This window comes from Anomaloglossus baeobatrachus, chromosome 1, assembly GCF_048569485.1.
Source record: "Anomaloglossus baeobatrachus isolate aAnoBae1 chromosome 1, aAnoBae1.hap1, whole genome shotgun sequence".
NCBI lineage: Eukaryota > Metazoa > Chordata > Amphibia > Anura > Aromobatidae > Anomaloglossus > Anomaloglossus baeobatrachus.
The window spans coordinates 447015225-447040046 of NC_134353.1; the positions used below are offsets into that span (position 1 = coordinate 447015225).

The 24822-nt window shown below is 49.3% G+C and overlaps 1 protein-coding gene across 1 annotated transcript in view; it reads left to right on the forward strand.

Annotated features, from left to right (window-relative positions):
- Positions 1 to 297: 297 nt before the first annotated feature.
- The window catches only part of POLRMT (RNA polymerase mitochondrial), a 95131-nt gene continuing 70606 nt past the window's right edge, over positions 298 to 24822 (forward strand). The window contains exons 1-5 of the mRNA XM_075352851.1: positions 298 to 428; positions 5214 to 5306; positions 21557 to 22188; positions 22343 to 22473; positions 23220 to 23403. Of these exons, the coding sequence (XP_075208966.1) occupies positions 335 to 428; positions 5214 to 5306; positions 21557 to 22188; positions 22343 to 22473; positions 23220 to 23403 (1134 nt within the window). The 5' untranslated portion in view covers positions 298 to 334. The remainder of the gene's footprint in view (positions 429 to 5213; positions 5307 to 21556; positions 22189 to 22342; positions 22474 to 23219; positions 23404 to 24822) is intronic.

Genomic DNA, 24822 nt, shown 5'->3' on the forward strand with positions numbered 1-24822 from the left:
CTGCCTATAGTTACCACATATTCTCAGAAGCTAAACCCTGGCTGCATTACACACTACATATAAAAGTCTGCAGGGCCTGGCACACTGCATAGCATACTGCCATAACCTGGCTCCTGATAACGTGGGTAGAAGTCACCAAATTGTTATCGTACATAAACTACACTTCCCAGCAGCCCCTTCTCTTGTCGCCATGGTGCTGGTAGTTCACATTCCTCCTTCTCTGTACCGTGGAGCATTCGCAGGAACTACATTTCCCATGATGCAATAGGTCTCGTCCTGACCCCGCAGTTCCGGGTGGTTATGGCGGCGATGTAGGCAAGCACCTGGCACCGGAATGTCGGTAGTAAGGCTTGGTTCTCTGTCTCGGCTTCTTCGGGATCAGGTGGCTCCTGGAACGGGGCTGTGTCTCAGTTGTCGCCGAGTCAGAGGTGAGTGTGGTGCAGACATGTGGATCTGTGACCTCCAACCTTAACCCCTTCTGGCACCTTGACGGGAGAAGGCTGGTGCCATCGGTGGCTGCGCTCCCTGCCTGCTCCCCGTGCCTGTCCTGACTGCGCTCCCTGCCTGCGCTCCCTGCCTGCTCCCCGTGCCTGTCCTGACTGGGCTCCCTGCCTGCTCCCCGTGCCTGCCCTGACTGGGCTCCCTGCCTGCTCCCCGTGCCTGTCCTGACTGGGCTCCCTGCCTGCTCCCCGTGCCTGTCCTGACTGGGCTCCCTGCCTGCTTCCCCGTGCCTGTCCTGACTGGGCTCCCTGCCTGCTCCCCGTGCCTGTCCTGACTGGGCTCCCTGCCTGCTCCCCGTGCCTGTCCTGACTGGGCTCCCTGCCTGCTCCCCGTGCCTGTCCTGACTGGGCTCCCTGCCTGCTCCCCGTGCCTGTCCTGACTGGGCTCCCTGCCTGCTCCCCGTGCCTGTCCTGACTGGGCTCCCTGCCTGCTCCCCGTGCCTGTCCTGACGGGGCTCCCTGCCTGCTCCCCGTGCCTGCCCTGACTGGGCTCCCTGCCTGCTCCCCGTGCCTGTCCTGACTGGGCTCCCTGCCTGCTCCCCGTGCCTGTCCTGTCTGGGCTCCCTGCCTGCTCCCCGTGCCTGTCCTGACTGCGCTCCCTGCCTGCTCCCCGTGCCTGTCCTGACTGCGCTCCCTGCCTGCTCCCCGTGCCTGTCCTGACTGCGCTCCCTGCCTGCTCCCCGTGCCTGTCCTGACTGCGCTCCCTGCCTGCTCCCCGTGCCTGTCCTGACTGCGCTCCCTGCCTGCTCCCCGTGCCTGTCCTGACTGCGCTCCCTGCCTGCTCCCCGTGCCTGTCCTGACTGGGCTCCCTGCCTGCTCCCCGTGCCTGCCCTGACTGGGCTCCCTGCCTGCTCCCCGTGCCTGCCCTGACTGGGCTCCCTGCCTGCTCCCCGTGCCTGCCCTGACTGGGCTCCCTGCCTGCTTCCCCGTGCCTGCCCTGACTGGGCTCCCTGCCTGCTCCCCGTGCCTGCCCTGACTGGGCTCCCTGCCTGCTCCCCGTGCCTGCCCTGACTGGGCTCCCTGCCTGCTCCCCGTGCCTGTCCTGACTGGGCTCCCTGCCTGCTCCCCGTGCCTGTCCTGACTGGGCTCCCTGCCTGCTCCCCGTGCCTGTCCTGACTGGGCTCCCTGCCTGCTCCCCGTGCCTGTCCTGACTGGGCTCCCTGCCTGCTCCCCGTGCCTGTCCTGACTGGGCTCCCTGCCTGCTCCCCGTGCCTGTCCTGACTGGGCTCCCTGCCTGCTCCCCGTGCCTGTCCTGACTGGGCTCCCTGCCTGCTCCCCGTGCCTGTCCTGACTGGGCTCCCTGCCTGCTCCCCGTGCCTGTCCTGACTGGGCTCCCTGCCTGCTCCCCGTGCCTGTCCTGACTGGGCTCCCTGCCTGCTCCCCGTGCCTGTCCTGACTGGGCTCCCTGCCTGCTCCCCGTGCCTGTCCTGACTGGGCTCCCTGCCTGCTCCCCGTGCCTGTCCTGACTGCGCTCCCTGCCTGCTCCCCGTGCCTGTCCTGACTGGGCTCCCTGCCTGCTCCCCGTGCCTGCCCTGACTGGGCTCCCTGCCTGCTCCCCGTGCCTGCCCTGACTGGGCTCCCTGCCTGCTCCCCGTGCCTGCCCTGACTGGGCTCCCTGCCTGCTCCCCGTGCCTGCCCTGACTGGGCTCCCTGCCTGCTCCCCGTGCCTGCCCTGACTGGGCTCCCTGCCTGCTCCCCGTGCCTGCCCTGACTGGGCTCCCTGCCTGCTCCCCGTGCCTGCCCTGACTGGGCTCCCTGCCTGCTCCCCGTGCCTGCCCTGACTGGGCTCCCTGCCTGCTCCCCGTGCCTGCCCTGACTGGGCTCCCTGCCTGCTCCCCGTGCCTGTCCTGACTGGGCTCCCTGCCTGCTCCCCGTGCCTGTCCTGACTGGGCTCCCTGCCTGCTCCCCGTGCCTGTCCTGACTGGGCTCCCTGCCTGCTCCCCGTGCCTGTCCTGACTGGGCTCCCTGCCTGCTCCCCGTGCCTGTCCTGACTGGGCTCCCTGCCTGCTCCCCGTGCCTGTCCTGACTGGGCTCCCTGCCTGCTCCCCGTGCCTGTCCTGACTGGGCTCCCTGCCTGCTCCCCGTGCCTGTCCTGACTGGGCTCCCTGCCTGCTCCCCGTGCCTGTCCTGACTGGGCTCCCTGCCTGCTCCCCGTGCCTGTCCTGACTGGGCTCCCTGCCTGCTCCCCGTGCCTGTCCTGACTGGGCTCCCTGCCTGCTCCCCGTGCCTGTCCTGACTGGGCTCCCTGCCTGCTCCCCGTGCCTGTCCTGACTGGGCTCCCTGCCTGCTCCCCGTGCCTGTCCTGACTGGGCTCCCTGCCTGCTCCCCGTGCCTGTCCTGACTGGGCTCCCTGCCTGCTCCCCGTGCCTGTCCTGACTGGGCTCCCTGCCTGCTCCCCGTGCCTGTCCTGACTGGGCTCCCTGCCTGCTCCCCGTGCCTGTCCTGACTGGGCTCCCTGCCTGCTCCCCGTGCCTGTCCTGACTGGGCTCCCTGCCTGCTCCCCGTGCCTGTCCTGACTGGGCTCCCTGCCTGCTCCCCGTGCCTGTCCTGACTGCGCTCCCTGCCTGCTCCCCGTGCCTGTCCTGACTGCGCTCCCTGCCTGCTCCCCGTGCCTGTCCTGACTGGGCTCCCTGCCTGCTCCCCGTGCCTGTCCTGACTGGGCTCCCTGCCTGCTCCCCGTGCCTGCCCTGACTGGGCTCCCTGCCTGCTCCCCGTGCCTGCCCTGACTGGGCTCCCTGCCTGCTCCCCGTGCCTGCCCTGACTGGGCTCCCTGCCTGCTCCCCGTGCCTGCCCTGACTGGGCTCCCTGCCTGCTCCCCGTGCCTGCCCTGACTGGGCTCCCTGCCTGCTCCCCGTGCCTGCCCTGACTGGGCTCCCTGCCTGCTCCCCGTGCCTGCCCTGACTGGGCTCCCTGCCTGCTCCCCGTGCCTGCCCTGACTGGGCTCCCTGCCTGCTCCCCGTGCCTGCCCTGACTGGGCTCCCTGCCTGCTCCCCGTGCCTGTCCTGACTGGGCTCCCTGCCTGCTCCCCGTGCCTGTCCTGACTGGGCTCCCTGCCTGCTCCCCGTGCCTGTCCTGACTGGGCTCCCTGCCTGCTCCCCGTGCCTGTCCTGACTGGGCTCCCTGCCTGCTCCCCGTGCCTGTCCTGACTGGGCTCCCTGCCTGCTCCCCGTGCCTGTCCTGACTGGGCTCCCTGCCTGCTCCCCGTGCCTGTCCTGACTGGGCTCCCTGCCTGCTCCCCGTGCCTGTCCTGTCTGGGCTCCCTGCCTGCTCCCCGTGCCTGTCCTGTCTGGGCTCCCTGCCTGCTCCCCGTGCCTGTCCTGTCTGGGCTCCCTGCCTGCTCCCCGTGCCTGTCCTGTCTGGGCTCCCTGCCTGCTCCCCGTGCCTGTCCTGACTGCGCTCCCTGCCTGCTCCCCGTGCCTCTCCTGACTGCGCTCCCTGCCTGCTCCCCGTGCCTCTCCTGACTGCGCTCCCTGCCTGCTCCCCGTGCCTGTCCTGTCTGGGCTCCCTGCCTGCTCCCCGTGCCTGTCCTGTCTGGGCTCCCTGCCTGCTCCCCGTGCCTGTCCTGTCTGGGCTCCCTGCCTGCTCCCCGTGCCTGTCCTGTCTGGGCTCCTTGCCTGCTCCCCGTGCCTGTCCTGTCTGGGCTCCCTGCCTGCTCCCCGTGCCTGTCCTGTCTGGGCTCCCTGCCTGCTCCCCGTGCCTGTCCTGTCTGAGCTCCCTGCCTGCTCCCCGTGCCTGTCCTGACTGCGCTCCCTGCCTGCTCCCCGTGCCTGTCCTGACTGCGCTCCCTGCCTGCTCCCCGTGCCTGTCCTGACTGCGCTCCCTGCCTGCTCCCCGTGCCTGTCCTGTCTGGGCTCCCTGCCTGCTCCCCGTGCCTGTCCTGTCTGGGCTCCCTGCCTGCTCCCCGTGCCTGTCCTGACTGGGCTCCCTGCCTGCTCCCCGTGCCTGTCCTGACTGCGCTCCCTGCCTGCTCCCCGTGCCTGTCCTGACTGCGCTCCCTGCCTGCTCCCCGTGTCTGTCCTGTCTGGGCTCCCTGCCTGCTCCCCGTGCCTGTCCTGTCTGGGCTCCCTGCCTGCTCCCCGTGCCTGTCCTGTCTGGGCTCCCTGCCTGCTCCCCGTGCCTGTCCTGACTGCGCTCCCTGCCTGCTCCCCGTGCCTGTCCTGACTGCGCTCCCTGCCTGCTCCCCGTGCCTGTCCTGACTGCGCTCCCTGCCTGCTCCCCGTGCCTGTCCTGACTGCGCTCCCTGCCTGCTCCCCGTGCCTGTCCTGTCTGGGCTCCCTGCCTGCTCCCCGTGCCTGTCCTGACTGGGCTCCCTGCCTGCTCCCCGTGCCTGCCCTGACTGGGCTCTCTGCCTGTCGTGACTGTTCCTCCCCAGAGGAAACCCACGAAAACACAAGAAGAACATACAAACTCCTTGCATATGTTGTCTTTGGTGGGATTCGAACCCAGGACCCCACAGTGCTGCAAAACTGTAGTGCTAACCACTGAGCCACCGTGCCGCCCATAAGATATAGATGCAATGACATATGTAAGGGGGAGTTCACACATCGCAGTAAAACCACACTTTTTTCCAGCCACGATTTGACAATGATTGGTAAACTCTTCATGAGGAGTAACAAAATAAGCCAATTAGAGAACTTTCCACGTGGCAAGTAAAAATAAAGGTTATGTATTCATACTGACTGGATTGTTTTTCTTCTATGTTTACAACTAAAGGTTGCCTTCTGCAAGGTGCACAGAGATATTCTTCTGCCAAGCCAAAAAATGAGAGTGGTGGCAGTGAGCGATGCCGGTTGGAACTCGTTGAAGGTCGGTAACCTTCTGATCCGATAAATGAAAAGTGAAAACAATGTAATGAATGTAATACCTGTTTATTCTACTTACACACGTTTGGTCAGGATGTTCGTATGTCTATTCTGCTTTAGAAACAGACTAAGGCTATGTGCGCACGTTGCGTACAGTCACTGCAGAAATTTCTGCAGCGATCTGAAGAGCACATGTGCGCTTTAGATCGCTGCAGAAATGTCCGTAGTGAGCGCCGATTCCATGCGCTCTGCCTGCAGCTCCTGCCATAGACAGAGCAGGAGCTGCCGGCAAAGCGCAGGAAAGAAGTGACATGTCACTTCTTTTTACGCAGCGCTTCGGCAGTAGCCGAAGTGCTGCGCTCTTAAACGCCACGTGCGCACGGCCCCTGCACAATCTCCATAGACTGTGCAGGGGACGCAGGACGCATGCAGTTACGCTGCGCTGCAAAGCGCAGCGTAACTGCATGTATTTACGCAACGTGCGCACATAGCCTAACGGAAATCATGCCCAAAACATGTCCATTTGTCAGCAGGGTTCCACCACCTCTTTATTACTGAGAAATCGCATTGGAATGGATATGTAAATGAGGCTGCAGTGCTTTCGGCATGTGGAAGTGTACCGCCCCGTGCTCGGCAGCCGGCTGCAGTCTGGTCCCCCACCTGGATGGTGGTCTCTGTCTTTCTCCCGCACCTGTGTTGGATGGTGGACTGCCTGTGCTTGCAACTTCAGGAGTCTGCTCCCGGCTTGTGGTTGCTTAAGGAGCCCTTTGCCCACAGACGCTGGCCCGTGGTATCTCTGAACCGTGGCGGTGGCTGCATATCCCCCTCGTTGGGCTGTTGCCTTCAGTCGGGACTTTGGGTGGGACAAGACCTCTAGTCCTGGCTGCAATCAGTTAATTAGCTAGCCCCCAGTAGCTTCTGGACCTAGCTTCAGGGTCTGAGTACCCCCCTTTTGTGCTCCGGTTTTCCGGGTCGGTACCAGCGGGTTACAACCCTTTCCCGGTCCACCTCGGTTCCACCGAGCCGTCTTCCCGGCTCCTGAAGACGGAGACCGCCATCTGCCTCCTAGCCAAAGGTACCAGGGCTCCTACCCCGGCACCTGCTCAAATTGGGTTAACTCTGCTGGAGCTGCACACAGCTCCAGCCCACACACCTCTCCAACTTGAACTCTGAAACTGAACTGTTTACTTTCCCGCCCCAGGATCTCTGAACTCCTTGGTGGGCGTCTTCCAACCGTCTGGTTTCGCCCCCTAGTGTGTCCATCAAGCCCTGAGGGGGGTGACTAGGGTTTAAATGTTTGGCTGTGTGTTACCTATGAGGGACAGGTGTAATGCGGGGCCCTATCTGTGACTACTTGGCCCGGCGAGGGGGTCACAATTCCCCCTTGGTTAACCACAGACCGTCTGCGGGCTGTCCGACCACCACCGGTTTATTTTGCTTTTGAACTGAAAAAGATAAAACACATATACAATTATACGAACATATTTACATTCATGAAGGTTTTGTTTCATCCCTGTGACGGGAGGCAGTTTGCTTAAACATTACATAATAAAAAACCTTTTTATTAACCGGGGACGGGACCGGGTCCTTTTCACTTTTGCCCACCCAAGCAAACCTAGCCCTGATGCTGCCTCTAAAAACCAGGTCAGCACCACTTTTTCCCAGTCCAGGAAACAGGTTCGAGTCCGGGTGTTGCCCAAACGGTCCGGGTAATAATTTCCTTACCCGGCAGTCTCTCTCAGAGGCCCCACGTCCAGGGGACCCCTGACCCGGAGGGTCGTCACCGGTCTCACTAGTGACAGAGTGACCTCGGCCTACAATTTCCCGCAGGCCCTTCCTCCAACCAGCCTCTCCGGAGAGACTGCAGGACGGTGAAAGGGTGGTCAAGGGACTACTTACAAGGCCCAATAGTTTTTGGGTTGGCCTGCAAGTTCTCGGCCTTGTCTCTATTTAACTTTTTAAAACGGGAACTTCAACTTGGTCCCAACGGGGACGGGCAAGAAGGTAGCCGGGAACCGCTACCACTTAATACTCTAAATCAGGTGACCATGCACATCCGCTTTACTATCCTGCTCAGGAGCCAGACTTCCTGGGGCACCCTCAGCGCCGGCTACGACCGGCCTCACATACTGCCGTGGGACCCCATGCTCGACAGCCTGCGCCTCCTTTCCACGAGCACCTAGCCGCTGGTCTTCAGCCGGGACGAGGTACCTGGGAGCAGCAGGTGCTGCCTCCATTGCGGCGGGGCGGACTGCCGGGGCCGACGCCATCACCATTGCGGCCGGGCGGACTGCCGGGGCCGACGCCATCACCATTGCGGCCGGGCAGACTGCCGGGGCCGACGCCATCACCATTGCGGCCGGGCAGACTGCCGGGCCGACGTCATCTTTGTTGCGGCCGGGCGGACTGCCGGGGCCGGATGGGATGTCGTCAGCGATGCCGGAGCGATGGTGACGGTAAGGCCTGAGGGCCCAGCGGCTGGGTCCTCCCCCGTAGATGGTACGGGCTCCGCTGCCACGGACTGGGGCAGCGGGTCAGTTGGGGTGTTGGCTGCGGACACCTGGCGACGAGGTAAACGGCCGGGCCCCTTAGCCAGGACGGCCGGTTCCTGGGGAACATAGGGGCGTGGGTCACTGCTTACCCGCTCCTCCGAGATCATCTCCACTTCGCGCGCCTGGACAGCTGCAGCCAGGCCCTTCATCTCCGACGCACACTTCGCCAGAATTTGAAAAAAAAAATGTTGAGAGCACTAAGGCAATATAAATAGGATCCTCCAAATGCACACCTGAAAGCAGCAAAAATGAAAAGGAGAAAAGGGTGGTGTGCTAATGAGATCACCAAAACAATAATGGCAATAAATATTCAAAAGTTTATTGTAGGAAAAACACCAACATAGTTTAAAAACATCTAAAAACATGAAGTACAATAAACATCAGAGGTTTGCTATAATAAAGCCTCTGAGAAGTGTCCACCTCAGAGATTTTAGACCATGTACTGCAATCAATAACACCAATGAAGCATAATCATATAGCATGCAAAAAAAAGAAAAAAAAAAGATATAAGTGTCAGTCCTAAAGACAAATGGCTAATACATTAATAGGTAAAAATCAATATGCAAAAATGCCCAAATACATATATTAATCCAATCAACCATAGGATAGGGCATGGAAAAACTTGTTTTCATATATTTTTATTAATTAAAATAAGGTTAACAAAATAACATATCAAATCCACACAATCAAGATATTATCATGCGTAGCATACCATTATTTGAATACATGTGGGGATCTATTGTATGAATAGAACTTTTCATCTGGGGGAGATAGGTATAGGAAAAGAGAAAGGGGAGGGGGAGGTAAAAAATTACTTTATTGGGGATGAAAAAGGGGAGGAGGGTGAAGGCAAGGAAAAACAAGGTGAAGAGGGAGTGGGTAAAAGGAAGAACAATGAACGTAAACAAATGTTAACAGGGTTCCATTCTAGGAATATAAGCATATTGTCAAGAAAGCATGACGGAAGGTTTGAACTAAAGGATTCATGTTATAAAAAAGGTTTTTAAGTAGTTATAAATATTTATGTAATACCTTGTATAAAACTATTCCAGTGATCCCATCTTCGGTAATAGGAGGCAAAGGCATTGTTAATGGTAGCAAAGTACTTCTCGAAGCTGTTGTGAAGAGAAGTAGTCTCTATGACCTCAGAGATAGTGGGCACCGTAGGTTTCTTCCAATTAGAAGCTATAAGATTTCTAGTAACTAGAAATAAATGAGTTAGGATAGGTTTATATATAGGGTCAAATTTTTCCAAATTAAGTGAAAGCAGGGCCATTTGGGGAGTTACCTGAATTGTGGAGTTAATAATCTGATTAATCAGCCTAGAAATTTTTTCCCAGAGACTGTTCAATCTGGGACAACTCCAGAAAATGTGGAGTAGAGTACCTCTCTTGTCGCAATCTCTCCAACATAAAGGGGATGTCTCTCTATTAAATTTAGCAAGTCTACATGGAGTGAGATACCAACGCGAGAGAATTTTGAAGTGAGATTGATGGAGAGAGGCACATGCATTTGAAGAATAGGTTAGTGAAATGGCTTTCTGCCATTCCTCATCCGTAAAGCTCTTACCCAAGTCTTTTTCCCATTCTAGCATATATTTGCTTTTGTGGAATGTTAAATCATTATTGAAGTGGTTATAGATATTTTTACAACACCATAGGGACATTTTGGTTGGGTTACAGAATAACATGCAGGTTATTTCAGAAAGGGGGTTTGTAAATAATAATTTTGTCTTTAAAATTTCCCTAAATTTGATGAAGGCCTTAAAGTCAGAGTCTGGGAGCTTGTGTTTGATCTTTATATCCAGAAAGTTTATAAAGTCTTTTCCATTAAAGATGTCTCCAACCGTTTTTAGATTTGACTCCTGCCATGTTGAGGGAATTTCTGAGTTATCCAGAATCGCCAAAATGTTTAGGGGAGTATTTCTAAGAAGATGATTTTTATTAAGATTAGTCGGAGTTTGGGCCAAAGTTTTCCATGCTCTTATTGTAGCGTATAAAGTAGGGGAGTTTGGAGGTGGGATAGAAGGGTTGATTAGGTGAGTTAAAATTAAAGATTTTATGGGTTGGTAATTAACAGAGGACATCTCTAAATCCATCCAAGGAAATAAATTGCTTTCCTCTATTAACCTCTGACTCTGTTTAATAAAGTTAGAGAGATGATGTTTTTAATGTTGGGGAGCCCTATACCTCCCATTTTTTTCTGTTTGAGTAAAATGTTTTTGTTCACTTTTGGCCTTTTATAGTTCCAAATAAAGTCACTAAGTACTTTTTGGAGTTTAATTGATTTACCGGGATCATTAAAGGTATGGATCTAAGGATATATACAATTTTTGGTAATGTCATCATCTTTAAGAATACCACTCTACCCAACCACGACAAATCCTTATTTACGGTACGTGTCAAGTCTTTTTGAATATTTTCAATCAGAAGACTAATGTTATTGGCAACCATTTTTGTTAAATTTTTATTGAGGAGCACTTCAAGATAAGGCATAGATTCATTCTCCCATGAGAAAGAGGTGGAAGTACCTATCTGTTCGATAATATCATTGTTGAGGTTGAAGTGCATCATTTTAGGTTGTTTTTGTTTAACTTGTAATACGATATTTGAGAGAACTTTCCTAATATCCTAATAACTTCAGCAGCTGAGTTATTAGGTTCTGACAGGGATAATATCACATCATCTGCGAAGAGCCCTATCTTATGATGGGTGTTTCCAATGTGAATACCCTTAATGTCTGGGTTACTTCTTATGTGTTCAGCAAGAGGTTCAATGGATATGGCGAACAGCAGAGGAGAGAGGGGACACCCTTGCCGTGTACCATTAGAGATGGAGAAGATATTAGACATCTGATTGTTTGCAAATATCCTGGCAGTTGGATCTACATATAAGGCCATAACTCTATTGATGAACTCATCATCAAAACCAAATTTTTTAAGAACTGCTTTCAGATAAGACCAATTTACACGATCAAACGCCTTTTCTGCATCTAGAGAGAGGAGAATTGCTGGTAAACCCTTGCCCTCTATATGATGGATTAAATCACTTGTTCTTCTTGTGCCATCTGATGTTTGACGTCCTTCAACAAAACCTAGTTGATCTTTCTGAATTATAGTTGGGAGTAATGCTTTTAGTCTAATGGCGATTATCTTTGCATATAGTTTTACATCAGAGTTGATAAGTGATATGGGTCTGTAATTAGCCACAGCTTCCTCATCACCTCCCCGTTTATGAATTAGTGTGATAGTCGCCTGGAGCATCTCTTTGGGAAATTTCCCTGCAGACGAGGACTCGTTGAAGGATTTGACTAGATACGGGGCTAGAAGGTGTGGAAAGGACTTATAATAGTCGTTTCCAAAACCGTCAGGTCCCGGTGACTTTTTGGGCTTTAGTGTCGAGATAGCACTAATTATTTCAGACTCAGTAAATGGGGCTTTTAGTTTTTGAAGATCATCTTCTGATATTTTTGGCAACTCAACCTCAGATAAAAATCTATTAATTGAGTCAGGATCTGGTTGGGGCGTATTTGGGTCATCCTTCAAATTATATAATACTGAATAGTAATCAGCAAAAGTATCAACTATATCTTTTGGATGATGAACTAGAATTCCATCAATTCTCCTCACGGCGTTGATTCTTTGTCTGATTCTTGCTGATCTGATCCTACTTGCCATAAATTTAGTTGGTTTATCAATAGAATTATAGTAATTAATTTTTGATTGCCTAATGTATTTATCAAACTCGTCCACCAACAGGGCTTTCAATTGTACCCTTAGATTCAATAGGTCTTTCTCTATGGTACTTGAAGGGTTGGGTATGCTCTGTAATATCCTCTCCTTATCTCTAATTTTTCCCTGTATCTGAACAATCTCAGCTCCTCTTTGTTTTTTATGATGGGAGGAAAGCTTAATCAGCTCACCCCTCATTATCGCCTTATGTGTGTTCCAAAGTGTATTGGCTAGCCATACCATACAGAAATAAAAGGGCTAGGAACAGGAGAAAACCAATGTGGCTTAATAAGGATGTAAAAGGGGCAATGAATAATAAGAAAAAGGCATTTAAAAAGCTAAAACAAGAAGGCAGCGAGGAAGCATTAAAAATATATAGAGAAAAAAATAAAATGTGTAAAAAAACAAATATATTTAGCAAAAGTAGAAACTGAGAGACTCATTGCTAAGGAAAGCAAAACAAATCCCAAACTATTCTTTAATTATATAAACAGAAAAAAGATTAAAATTGATGGTGTTGGCCCTTTAAAGAATAATGAGGGTAAAATCATAGAAAGCGATGTGGGAAAAGCAAATGTTTTAAATACTTTTTTCTCAACTGTGTTCACACAGGAAAAGCATATGCCAGGGGAAATGCAGAGTGATCATGTAAATGCCCCATTAAGTATGACCTGCCTAACCCAGGAAGAAGTGCAGAACCGACTTAGTAACATTAAAATTGACAAATCACCAGGCCCTGATGGCATTCACCCTCGGGTATTAAGGGAGTTAAGTAATGTGATAGACAGGCCTCTATTCCTTTTATTTAAAGACTCTATAGAAACTGGGTCTGTTCCACTGGATTGGCGGCCAGCAAATGTGGTACCAATATTCAAAAAAGGGTGCAAAAGGGAACCTGGAAACTATAGGCCGGTAAGCTTAACATCTGTTGTGGGTAAAATGTTTGAAGGGTTTTTAAGGGATACTATTATGGAATGTCTCAATGTTAATAACTGTTTAACTCCATATCAACATGGATTTATGAAGGATCGCTCCTGTCAAACTAACCTGATCAGCTTCTATGAGGATGTAAGCTCTCACATGGACCGAGGAGAATCATTGGATGTCATTTATCTCGACTTCGGTAAAGCATTTGACACTGTCCCACATAAAAGACTGATAAGTAAAATGAGAAAGCTTGGGCTCGGGGAAAATGTGTGTAGATGGGTAGGTAGCTGGCTTAGTGGTAGAAAACAAAGAGTGGTTATTAATGGTGCATACTCAGATTGGGCCAGGGTTACTAGTGGGGTGCCACAGGGGTCTGTATTGGGCCCCCTACTATTTAATATATTTATTAATGATCTGGTGGATGGTTTACAGAGTAAAATATCAGTATTTGCAGATGATACAAAACTATGTAAGGTAGTTAACACAAAGGAGGACAGTTTGCAACTACAGATGGACTTGAGTAAATTGGAGAATTGGGCTGAAAAATGGCAAATGAGGTTTAACACAGATAAGTGTAAGGTTATGCACATGGGAAGGAGAAACAGATGCTACGATTACTTACTAAATGGGAAACTGCTGGGGAAATCAGACATGGAAAAAGACTTAGGCATCTTAGTGAATAAGAATCTAAATTGGAGTGCCCAGTGTCAGGCAGCAGCCACCAAAGCAAATAGGGTGATGGGATGCATTAGAAGAGGTCTGGGGGCACGAGATGAAAACATCATTCTCCCTCTGTACAAATCACTAGTCAGACCACACTTGGAGTATTGTGTGCAATTTTGGGCGCCGGTGCTGAAGAAAGACATTACTGAACTTGAAAGGGTTCAGAGGCGGGCTACTAAAATAATAAATGGAATGGGTGCATTACAATACACGGAAAGGTTATCAAAATTAGGTCTATTTACTCTAGAAAAGAGAAGACTTAGGGGAGACCTAATAAATATGTACAAATATATCAGAGGGCCATATAGAGATCTCTCCCATGATCTGTTTGTACCAAGGACTATGACAAGAACAAGGGGGCATTCTTTTCGATTGGAGGAAAGAAAATTCCTACATCAGCATAGAAGAGGGTTCTTCACGGTAAGAGCAGTGAGGCTCTGGAACTCTCTTCCTGAGGAAGTGGTGATGGCCAACTCACTGAATGAATTTAAGAGAGGAATGGATGCATTTCTTGTTAGCAAAAGTATAGAAGGTTATAAATAGCATAATCTTACAGGTAGATAGAAGAGCGACCAAGATTATTAGAGGAATGGGTGGGCTGCAATACCAAGACAGGTTATTAAACTTGGGGTTAGTTAGTTAGGAAAAACAAAGGCATAGGGGGATCTAATCACAATGTATAAATATATGAGGGGACAGTACAGAGACCTTTCCAAAGATCTCTTTACACCTAGGCCTGCGACTGCAACACGGGGGCATCCGCTACGTCTTGAGGAAAGAATGTTTAATCATAATCACAGATGAGGACTCTTTACTGTACGAGCAGTGAGACTATGGAGCTCTCTGCCGTATGATGTTGTATTGAGGGATTCACAAGTAAAATTTAAGCAGAGCCTGATCGCATTAATTGAAAAATATAATATTACCAGTTATGTATATTAGATGTTATGACAGGGTGTTGATCCAGGGAACTAGTCTGATTGCCGGATGTGGAGTCAGGAAGGAATTTTTTTCCCCATTGGAGCTTATTTGACACATTGGGGTTTTTTTGCCTTCCTCTGGATCAACATGTTAGGCTATGGGTTGAACTAGATGGACTTAGAGTCTCCCTTCAACCTTAAAACTATGAAACTATGAAACTAATTGAATCATCTTCGTTGTCACTGAAAGAATTTTTAATGTGTTGTTCTATCTCAGATCTATATTCAGGTCTGTTGATTAACATGGGATTGCATCTCCAAATAAAATTCCCTTGGGGAAATTGACCTAACATTAGATCACAAATGACAGGAGCATGATCCGAAAAAGTCCTATCTCCTATGGCAATTTTTTTAAAACTGCTGATAGACAAATAATCAGTGAGTATTAAATCAATTCTTGAAAAAGTTTTGTAAGTACCCGAATAATGAGAGTATTCACATGAGGATGTATTTAGACATCTAAAGATGTCCAAATGTTCTTAACGAACCAACCAATTGCCGAGAGAGTGTTTCACTCCTCTGTTTTGTGCCGTAGAATCCATATTTCCATTGGGGACGATATTAAAGTCACCTAACAGGATCAAGGTACCCTTTTTGATGTCCTTTAAGATGCGCATGATCACATGATCACACCCGTTTTTCCCCGAGGAAGCCATCTGGATATGGCGATACGCGTTGGGGGGGGGGGGGGGGTTGCATTAGGTCTCCACCTCCTCCATGACTGCTTTTTCACCATTGCTCTGTTTGCCTTAATGGGAATTATTTTACATGCCTCTTTTTCCATCCTTGTGATTCTGGTAAAGATAATGGCGTTTTATATATTTACTTATATGTAAACCTGCTTTATTCCATCTTACAAGTTTTTCCATGCCCTATCCTATGGTTGATTGGATTGATATGTATTTGGGCATTTTTGCATATTGATTTTTACACATTAATGTATTAGCCATTTGTCTTTAGGACTGACACTTATATCTTTGTTTTTTTCTTTTTTTTGCATGCTATATGATTATGCTTCATTGGTGTTATTGATTGCAGTACATGGTCTAAAATCTCTGAGGTGGACACTTCTCAGAGGCTTATGCTTTATTATAGCAAACCTCTGATGTTTATTGTACTTCATGTTTTTAGATGTTTTTAAGCTATGTTGCTGTTTTTCCTACAATAAACTTTTGAATATTTATTGCCATTATTGTTTTGGTGATCTCCTCATTAGCACACCACCCTTTTCTCCTTTTCATTGTCACTTCGCCAGCATGAAGTGGGCTTGGGCCTGGATCCTCCGACACATCCTGCCGCGTTGGTGTCAAGGAACGGGTTTCTGCAGAGTCCTGGCGTCCCTGCACTTCACAGCACTAGTTACATGCTACTCCGTCCTCCCCCTTGGTCTTGCGTGGCACTCCACTAGCCGGCCGGTAAGTTTCGTTTTTCGACTTCTGGCTTTTCTTTACGGCCGTGTTCCCAGGGGACGGGGCTTCAGCTTCGCGCCCTTTCTCGGGGAAGGAGACCTTGGGTGGGAACTTTCGCGCCAACAAGATGGCGGATTCTGAAAATTTTCGCAACAGATCACCGCTGACTTCACTACAAGGCGCACTTCCACAAGGTAAGTGGATGGGTAAGTATCCTGTTCGTGACGCCAAAAATTGAGGTGTACCGCCCGTGCTCGGCAGCCGGCTGCAGTCTGGTCCCCCACCCGGCTGGTGGTCTCTGTCTTTCTCCCACACCTGTGTTGGATGGTGAACTGCCTGTGCTTGCAACGTCAGGAGTCCGCTCCTGGCTTGTGGTTGCCTAAGGAGTCCTTTGCCCGCAGACGCTGGCCCGTGGGATCTCTGAGCCGTGGCGGTGGCTGCTTATCCCCCTCGTTGGGCTGTTGCCTTCATTCGGGACTTTGGGTGGGACAGGACCTCTAGTCCTGGCCGCAGTCAGTTAATTAACTAGCCCCCAGTAGCTTCTGGACCTAGCTTCAGGGTCTGAGTAGCCCCCCTTTGTGCTCCGGTTTCCGAGTCTGTTCCCCGGGTCGGTACCGGCGGGCTACAACCCTGTCCCGGTCCACCTCGGTTCCACCGAGCCGTCTTCCCGGCTCCTGCAGACGGAGACCGCCGTCTGCCTCCTAGCCAAATGTACCAGGGCTCCTACCCCGGCACCTGCTCAAATTGGGTTCTCTCCTCTGCTGGAGCTGCACACAGCTCCAGCCCACACACCTCTCCAACTTGAACTCTGAAACTGAACTGTTTACTTTCCCACCCCAGGCTCTCTGAACTCCTCGGTGGGCGTCTTCCAACGGCCTGGTTCCGCTCCCCAGTGTGTCCATCAAGCCCTGAGGGGGGTGACTAGGGTTTAAATGTTTGGCTGTGTGTTACCTATGAGGGACAGGTGTAATGCGGGGCTCTATCTGTGACTGCCTGGCCCGGCCAGGGTGTCACAGAAGCTGTTCTCAAACCTCTGTCACTCCAGCTCTGTTGCATGCCCAGCGCCGCCTGCTGCTGGAGTGACTGCTTTGTCTGAAGTCACTGAGTAGGAGAAGGTGGAGTGATAGAGGCGTAGGAAGAACCTTTGTGCATTGGAAGCCCTTCAGCCTTATTCACGTATTGATTCAAGTGCTGGCTTCTCAGTAACGGTGGAACAGACCAGTCATGGAAAGGTATTGCTTGACTTGTCTTTGAAGCATCAGATATAGTTAGGGAGGGAATTCCTGCTGACAGATACCCTTTAAATTTATTGATGCACATGGAAGCAGAGTGACCACATTGATTAGAAGGTCCGCTTAGATTCTAGTAGGTGTCCTTTCTTTTTAAAAAGAAAAAAAAAAGTGAATGATGCAGAAGCTTTTTTTTTTTTTGTTATTGGTAGTAGAATATGACACAGCAAAACAGACAGACCCCATATTAATCACCATCTGCTGCCACGTGCATGAGTTATGCCACAGATCAGTTTTGGACATGAATGCCATTTATCTGTTCTGGAACAGGCAAACAGAACATCTCAGTACAGATGTGAATTCAGTCTTATATCACTATATACATACGCTGCAGTTTTGTTGCGTTTTTTGGTGCAGTTTTGTTGTCAGAACTTTCTCAATTTTGACTTCCCAGCAAAGTCTAAGACAAGTCAGATTTGCTGTGCACAGGTTGCAGTTAGTCAGCAGTTTTATTGACAATTTTTTTACATAAAAGAAGCAGCATGTTCATCCTTCTTGCGTTTTTGTCAACTTTTGTCAGCCATTAAAATGAATGAGGGGATGAAAAACGCATGGTTACAAATTGTCTGCCTTCTGCATATGTTTTACATGTGGATTTGTTAACAAAAACGCAGCTCACAAACTTAGTTCCAGAATGACAAAATCAATGCTGGAGTGATTTTGGGGTGTCTGTGTCTATATCTCTGTCTCTCTCCAAGCACTTTATACTCACCCATCACCTGGGTGGCTGTCACACTGTTCTTCCCGAGCTGACCACTCATTATTAGGCTCATGTATATCCACTGCGTCTTCCACTCACCGGCGTCTGTGATTGGTTGCAGTCAGATGCGCCCCCACACTGAGTGACAGCTGTGTGACTGCAACCAATCACAGACGCCGGTGGGCGGGTCTAGATCATAAAGTAAAATAAATAATTTAAAAAAAAACAACGGCGTGCAGTCAACCCCCCTTCCCCTTCCCCATTTTGATACCCAGCCAAGATAAGGCCCACAGCTGGAGGCTGTCATTCTCAGACTGTGGAGGCCTATGGTTATTAGGCTCTCCCCAGCCTAAAAATATCAGCCAGCAGCCTCCCGGAATTGCCGCATCCATTACAATGTGACCGTTCCGGCTTTACCCAGCTCTTCTCAATTGCCCTGGTGTGGGGGCAATCTTGGTAATGAGGCAGTTAATGGCAGCCCACAGCAGCCACTAAGTCCAACAGTAGTCATAGCAGATGTCTATGACACCCCCTCATCACTAATTTGTAAGTGAATGTAAACAAAACACAAACCCCAAAAAAAAAATTATTTATTTGAAATTAGAGGAAAAAAAAGCCAACTTCTTTCACCACTTTATATTAACCCCCCCCATAAACCCCTCCAGGTCCAAGGTAATCCACACGAGGTCCCACGTCTTTTCCAGCACTGCTACACCTGACGCTCACAGCGAGTGCCATAGAATAAGACTGCCCGCTGTGAGCTCCACGTAGCAAGTGAAGTGAGCCACACAATAAACGGTGACATCACTCAGGTGATTTCCGGTCACAGTTGGAGTCCTCCACCTGTGATTGCAAATCAGGCCTCCATGAGTGAGGTGAGCTGTGTAGCGTAGTTACTGCTTATCGTGCGGCTCATTTCACTTGCTGCGTGGAGCTCACAGCGGGCAGTCATGTTCTATGACTACTGCTGTGACAGCTGTCTGTGGATGGATACCTGGCCTTGGTATTTTTCTTGTCATATCTTTAAACTTGTCAAAAAGTTGGATATTGACTAAAAGGGCCACTAAATATGGTTATGGTCGTCTCCTAAAAAGAGCCACCCCTTGGCTGGGTCCTTCCCGGAGGGATATCTGGCTGTTTTCTGTGTTGAGACTCCTAACAGAGGCTCCACAGACTTTTTTGATTGCTGTGACAGGACAGGGATGTAGCAGAGCTGAATCGCCGTGAGACCTCATGTGGATTATGTCGGACCTGGAGGGGTGTTTGGGGGTTTATAAAGTGGTAAAAGAGGGTGATTTGTTGTCTTTTAATTTCGGATGTTTGTATTTATTTACTTTCACTTACAGATTAATGATAGGGTGTGTCTCATATGTGGGCTGTTATTAATTCCTTATTACCCCGATTGCCACCACACCAGGGCAACGGTAAGGCTACTTTCACACATCCGGTTTGAGCCCTGCGGCTCAATCCGGCTGTGAAAACTATGCAACGGATGCGGTGAAAACACCGCATCCTTTGCATACGTTTTTACATGCGGCCGGTCCGGTTTTTTCCGGTTGCGGCATGCTACTGAGCATGCGCAGTGGAAAATACCGCATGCGGCGACCGGATGCGGTTTTTTCCGCATCGCGCCGCATCCGGCCTCCATAGGGATGCATTGAAAAATGCGCCGCAGCGGCCGGATGCGGCGCGATGCGGTGTTTTTTGCCGGAGCAAAAAACGTTGCAGGGTACGTTCGATCCGGCCGCCGCATCGGCTAAATCTGCCGCATGCGGCAAAAACCGGACCGAACGCAAGCCCCTACGGCACAATACGGCACTAATGTAAGTCAATGCAAAAAAAACCGCAATCGGCGTTACAAAAGCCGGTTGCGGTTTTTCTGCAGAACGCCGTATTGTGCCGCAGAGCAAAAATCCGGATGTGTGAAAGTACCCTTAGAGACGGGCCCAGCGCCAGAATTGGCACATCTTTTGGATGCTCCACTTCTGGTGCGGCTGTGGGCTGCTATTGTTAGGCTGGAAAGGGCCAAATAACATTGGCCCTTCCCACCCTAATAATATCAGCCCCCAATTGTCTGCTGTACCTTGGCTGGTTTTAGAAAAATGGGGGGACCCAATGTCATTTTTTTTTTTTTAATAAATCAAATACTTTAAAAAAAACAACCCAAAAAACAGCGTATTTTTCATATCCAGTCAAGGTACAGCACACAGCTAATGGTTGCAGCCTGCAGCTGCTGCTGTTCCTGTGCTGGATATGAAAATTGGGTGACCTCATGTCATTTTTTTTTTTTTAACCCTCCAAAAATTAAAAAGCAGCTGGCCAAGCTAGCTATCCCTCTATCTATCCTACTTGTTCTTTCTTATCTATTCTATATGTTCTTTCTATCCATCTATTCTAGCTATCGTTTCTATCATTTGTTTCTCCTTTAAAAAATGCATTAACAAAAACGCACCATCAACGCACCATCATTACAAGCGTTTTTTTTTTATACAAAAGTTGCAGTTTTGGCTGCAGTTTGTGTGCAGAATAAACTGTAGCTTGTGCATATAGCCCAAGACCGTTTCTGGATGTCTGTTGTTGCAGAAGGCTGCTGTGAATGGTAAGACCAGCGTCATACAGTGCTTGTATGCAGGTCTGTATGTACAGCTAGGCAGTATGACTACTACTCCATTGGGACACTGAGTGGGGACAGATGAGACGGACGGGCAGCCATCTATGGTCCACATGGCTATGAGAGTTAAATTGGGACTTTGCACATTTAAATTAGATTGTATACTTTACTCATTAAAAATTAGAATATATACATGAGAAACCGCCAGCATTTTGTGTATCCGTGCTGCACATGGCATATACACCCTGCCTGCACAGGTCCCGCTCCAATCTCTGTCATGCTCCCTGTAATATGGACCTGCGTATGATACCATGGAGTGAGTGCAGCGAGGGCACTGCCCAAAGCCGATTGCTCCCTTTACTGTGTATAGAGAGGTTAATGAGGGCACACACGGGAGCAGACCAAGAGTAGGAAGATGGAGAAAACCTGCAGGGCTGATGGGACTACTACTGGGCTAAACTCTTCTGTGCAAAACGCTTGCTGATCCACACTCCCCATTTTGCCACATTTACATACAATTGTTTGACCTAGTACACTTCTTCTGCCTTCTTCCTGCTACCCTAGGCGTTTGATGCAAATATGGCCTTGCTGGTATGTTGTAGCCCGAACTGTGATTCAAACCTAAAGAGAGAGGGTTAATTGCCCTCCATCATAAATCAGACGCAGGAAATTGTAATGTATTATGGTTTCTGAAATCCGCAGCCCTGTGCATACTTCACCCCCGTGACAGCAGGCACCACCGTGGGTAGAAAGTTCTTTGTTACATATGTGTTCCCCAACCAGTGACTCAGGAGAGATGAGGGCACCCTGCATATAGCTGCACAGCATTACATCATGTCATGCCGTAGTGGCATCCGAAGGTCCATAGAGTATTTACTATCACACACTCATATGTTTTGATGCCTTTATTATCCATTGTTGCTAATAGCCATGTGTCTTATTTGAAAGTTTGGGAGTTCTGTGTCAGGGTATACACACGTGCCACATAGGAAGCCACACAATTATCTGAGTGTAAAGGGCCTATGACAAATATCAGGTAAATGCACACTGCAGCATTGGAGTTTTTATGTATGGTATTATTGTAGGTTGACTTTGCTTCATAGGAGAAGCTATTTCTTCAAGTAATCAGATCCCCTCCATTACCTGAGTGCAGTGGTCTGTTCGTCAGCACAGTGCATCTCTATCAGCTGACAAGGTCACTTGGTGCAAACCATTACACATAAAGGAGGGGTTTCCACTATGCTAAGAAGTGCTGAAATGCCTCGTCTTTCTATTTAGTATTTCTCTTCCACTCCTCCATACTACTTATATACTGTATGTTTGTTTCTTTAAGTTCTGCAAACTCGAGTACAACAACTGCAAGCAGATGAGAATTTACCTGCATGGGAAAGCAAGAAGCTGCATCCAGAAGAACAGTTAGTGAAGGTGGATGAAGGTGTGAAAACGGTGCAGACTCCTAAACGTTGGATGGAAAAGCTAAAAAATGAGCAGATTGCTAAACATCAGAAGCAGAAAGCATTGAATGGTGTGGAGCGTACCAACATAACTTCAGTCAAGAGGGAGACCAACCAGACGAAGGGGAACAGTGTGGAGAGTACCAACATAACTTCAGTCAAGAAGAAGACCAACCAGACTCAGGGGAAGCTAGCCAAAAGTGCCAAGAAGCTGCCGAAACACAGTGTTGAGAAGCATCCATTACTGTCATGTCATACACCAGACCATGAAGACATGGAGGTCGCAGACAAGGCTATGAATCAGGATAATGGGCTCTTACTGGAGGATAAAGAAGGAAACCGTCATGGAGGAGTCCAGCAGAACATTCACTGTTACTTGGAGACCTGCATATTCCTGGGAGACATGAGCAGAGCCCAGAGCTGCTTGCAGTTTTACCACCAACGTATCTCAAGGAGAGGACTGTTAAATATTTCCATGTACAACTTGCTAATGAAGGCCTGGGCCAAAGAGGTAAGAAGCTGAATGGAGTGTGATCAGGGCAGAAAACTGAGAGCAAGAATGTCATCTAGGAGGCTGGATGATTTTGAGATCTGAAGTAGACGCACTGGGGAGAACAGCATGGTGATCAGGAGTACTTTTTTTTTTTTTTTCTTTCCCTCAACAGGCCTCACTTGCTCAAATTGGGCGCTTATTTGTAATGTTACAGGAAGCCTCCTTGAAGCCAAATTTGGGATCCTATGCTGCTGCTCTTGAGGCCATGGGCCGCACTGCGTCCAACCAAAAAGCCATTAAGAGGTAAATAATCTCATTCTAATTCTTCTTGATTGTGCTTGAAAGGATTTCAGTTTTCGGCAGACTTGCACTTCATATTTCCCTTTAATTCCGGTTACTAGAGGTAGCCTTTCAGCCTAATATGTCCGAGCAGTTCATAGCGCCTTCCCATATACTAGTTTCTACATTTATCTCTGTCCTGCTGTGACTCCTGTAAAGCCAGAATCACCTGTCAAGGAAGAAGAGTAAGCCAAAGAAAATACGTAGAGAACAAAGGTGCTCCCATGACTAGTATATTACAAATAATTGGTATGTTTAGTAATGTCATACACTCCCCTATGCAATATAGGACTGCTGTTGGATCACCAGAACTGGTCCACAATACAATGTGAAGATAATCCAGTAGAAAATATGGAACAAGCCTCTTGTATACTATACATATAGTCCCATTACAGGATCAAAAATGCGTATGTTCATCTAGACATTTTTAGCCCACCACTTTATTTTTCAAGCTTTCCCGACCCTAAAGAAAATAGTGGTTATATCAGCTATACAGTTGTTACGCACAAGACGATGCGACAAAATCCTCCATCTTCATATTGAATCACAACGAAGAAGGAGGTAGAAAGGGAAGGAGGGACAAGTAGTTGGGAAGGTGCAGTGAACAGCTCTGCTACGCCTGGGATATTCTGAGTCTTGAAGAGTCAGTTTGTGCTAACAGTCTCTCCGTTGTTAACGGTATGATAGTTCCTCTCATTTTTTCCCTTTAGATGCCTGAATCAGATGGAAGAAGACGGGCTGTCTGTTGATGGGCTTTTCCAGGGCCTGCCTTATGTTGAGGATGAGCGGAATATGGTTCTGAGAGCCATCCAGCGAGTCATGCCAGACTACATACCTCCACCCAAAATTCAGGTTGTATGCACCTCACCATTGGTCAAGGATTTCTACAGTAAGGTAAGCATTGGAAGGAAGAAAATTACCCGAAACTAAGTAGTATAATCACGATTAGTAGTGTTTTCCTCTTTCACCCCTTCACAACACATGACGTACTGGGTATGTCATGGATCGTGTTAGGTTAATCCCTGCATGTGTCAGCTGAGGTGCGGCTATCAGGGCCGAATGGATCCACTCGTGCGTGCCTTTTAACCCCTTGCATCTCGCTGTCAAAATGTGATAGTGAGATGAAACGGCACGCCGCGGAAAGCATTCACTTACCTAGCACCATCGGAAGTCACATGACGTGTTCATGTGGATCTGATGGTTGCCATGGTAGCACAGGGTCATATGATGACTCCTGTAACTATCATGAGTCACTTCCTCTTACACCTGGCAGAGGGCCCTGTGTGAGAGGAAAGCAGCTTTTCTGCAGATCTCTTTAGCAAGCATTGTTGACCTTAGGGAGATCAACATATCCACTGCGGAGACACCATCACGTGTTTCTCAACGCAGTGATTCTAGAGCATTGCCCCCTGGGAAGTATGCAAATAAGAAAGCCGCGGAGACACCATCACGTGTTTCTCAACGCTGGCAGGAAACTAGCCAGGTCTTTCACCGGGAAGGAACAACCACGGGAAGAGCAGTCTCCAGTCAAGGAGACCACCTATACCAAACATGGTATCCATCCACAGACAGCCGTTTCGGGGTATTTGCCCCTCATCAGTGTGGAGTAGGAATCTGGCTAGTGGGGGCAATGCCTAGTAAAAGACTACTTTAGCAAGCATTGTTGACCTTAGGGAGATCAACATATCCACTGCGGAGACACCATCACCATCTTTTCTGCAGATCTCAGCTGGGATCTCCAGTAATAAATAAGCGATCAGACTGCTGATCCTTATCCCTAGGGGAACTAGTAAAATAAAAAAAGTAAAAAAAAAAAAAAGTTTTCAATTTTTTTTAAAAAATAGAAGTTCAAATCACCCCCCATTAAACTTAAAAGGGTTAAAATAATAAAAAATATACACACATTTGGTATTGCCGCATTCAGAAATGCCCAGTCTATGAAAATATAAAATCAATTAATCTGATTGGTAAACAGTGTAGCGGCAAAAAATCCAAGTGTCAAAATTACGTTTTTTGGTCATTGCAAGTTTTCCGCAAGATGCGATAACAAGCAATCAAAACATAGCATCTGCACAAAAATGGTACCATTAAAAACGTCTGCTCGAGACGCAAAAAATAAGCCATCACTGTGCCCGAGATCACGAAAAATTAGAATGCTATGGATCACGGAAAATAGCACAAAAAGTGCACCATTTTTCGGACAAACTTCTGAATTTTTCTAACTTCTTAGATAAAAGTAAACCTATACATGTTTGATGTCTACGAAGTCGTACCAATCTGAGGCATCACACCCACACATCAGTTTTACCCATA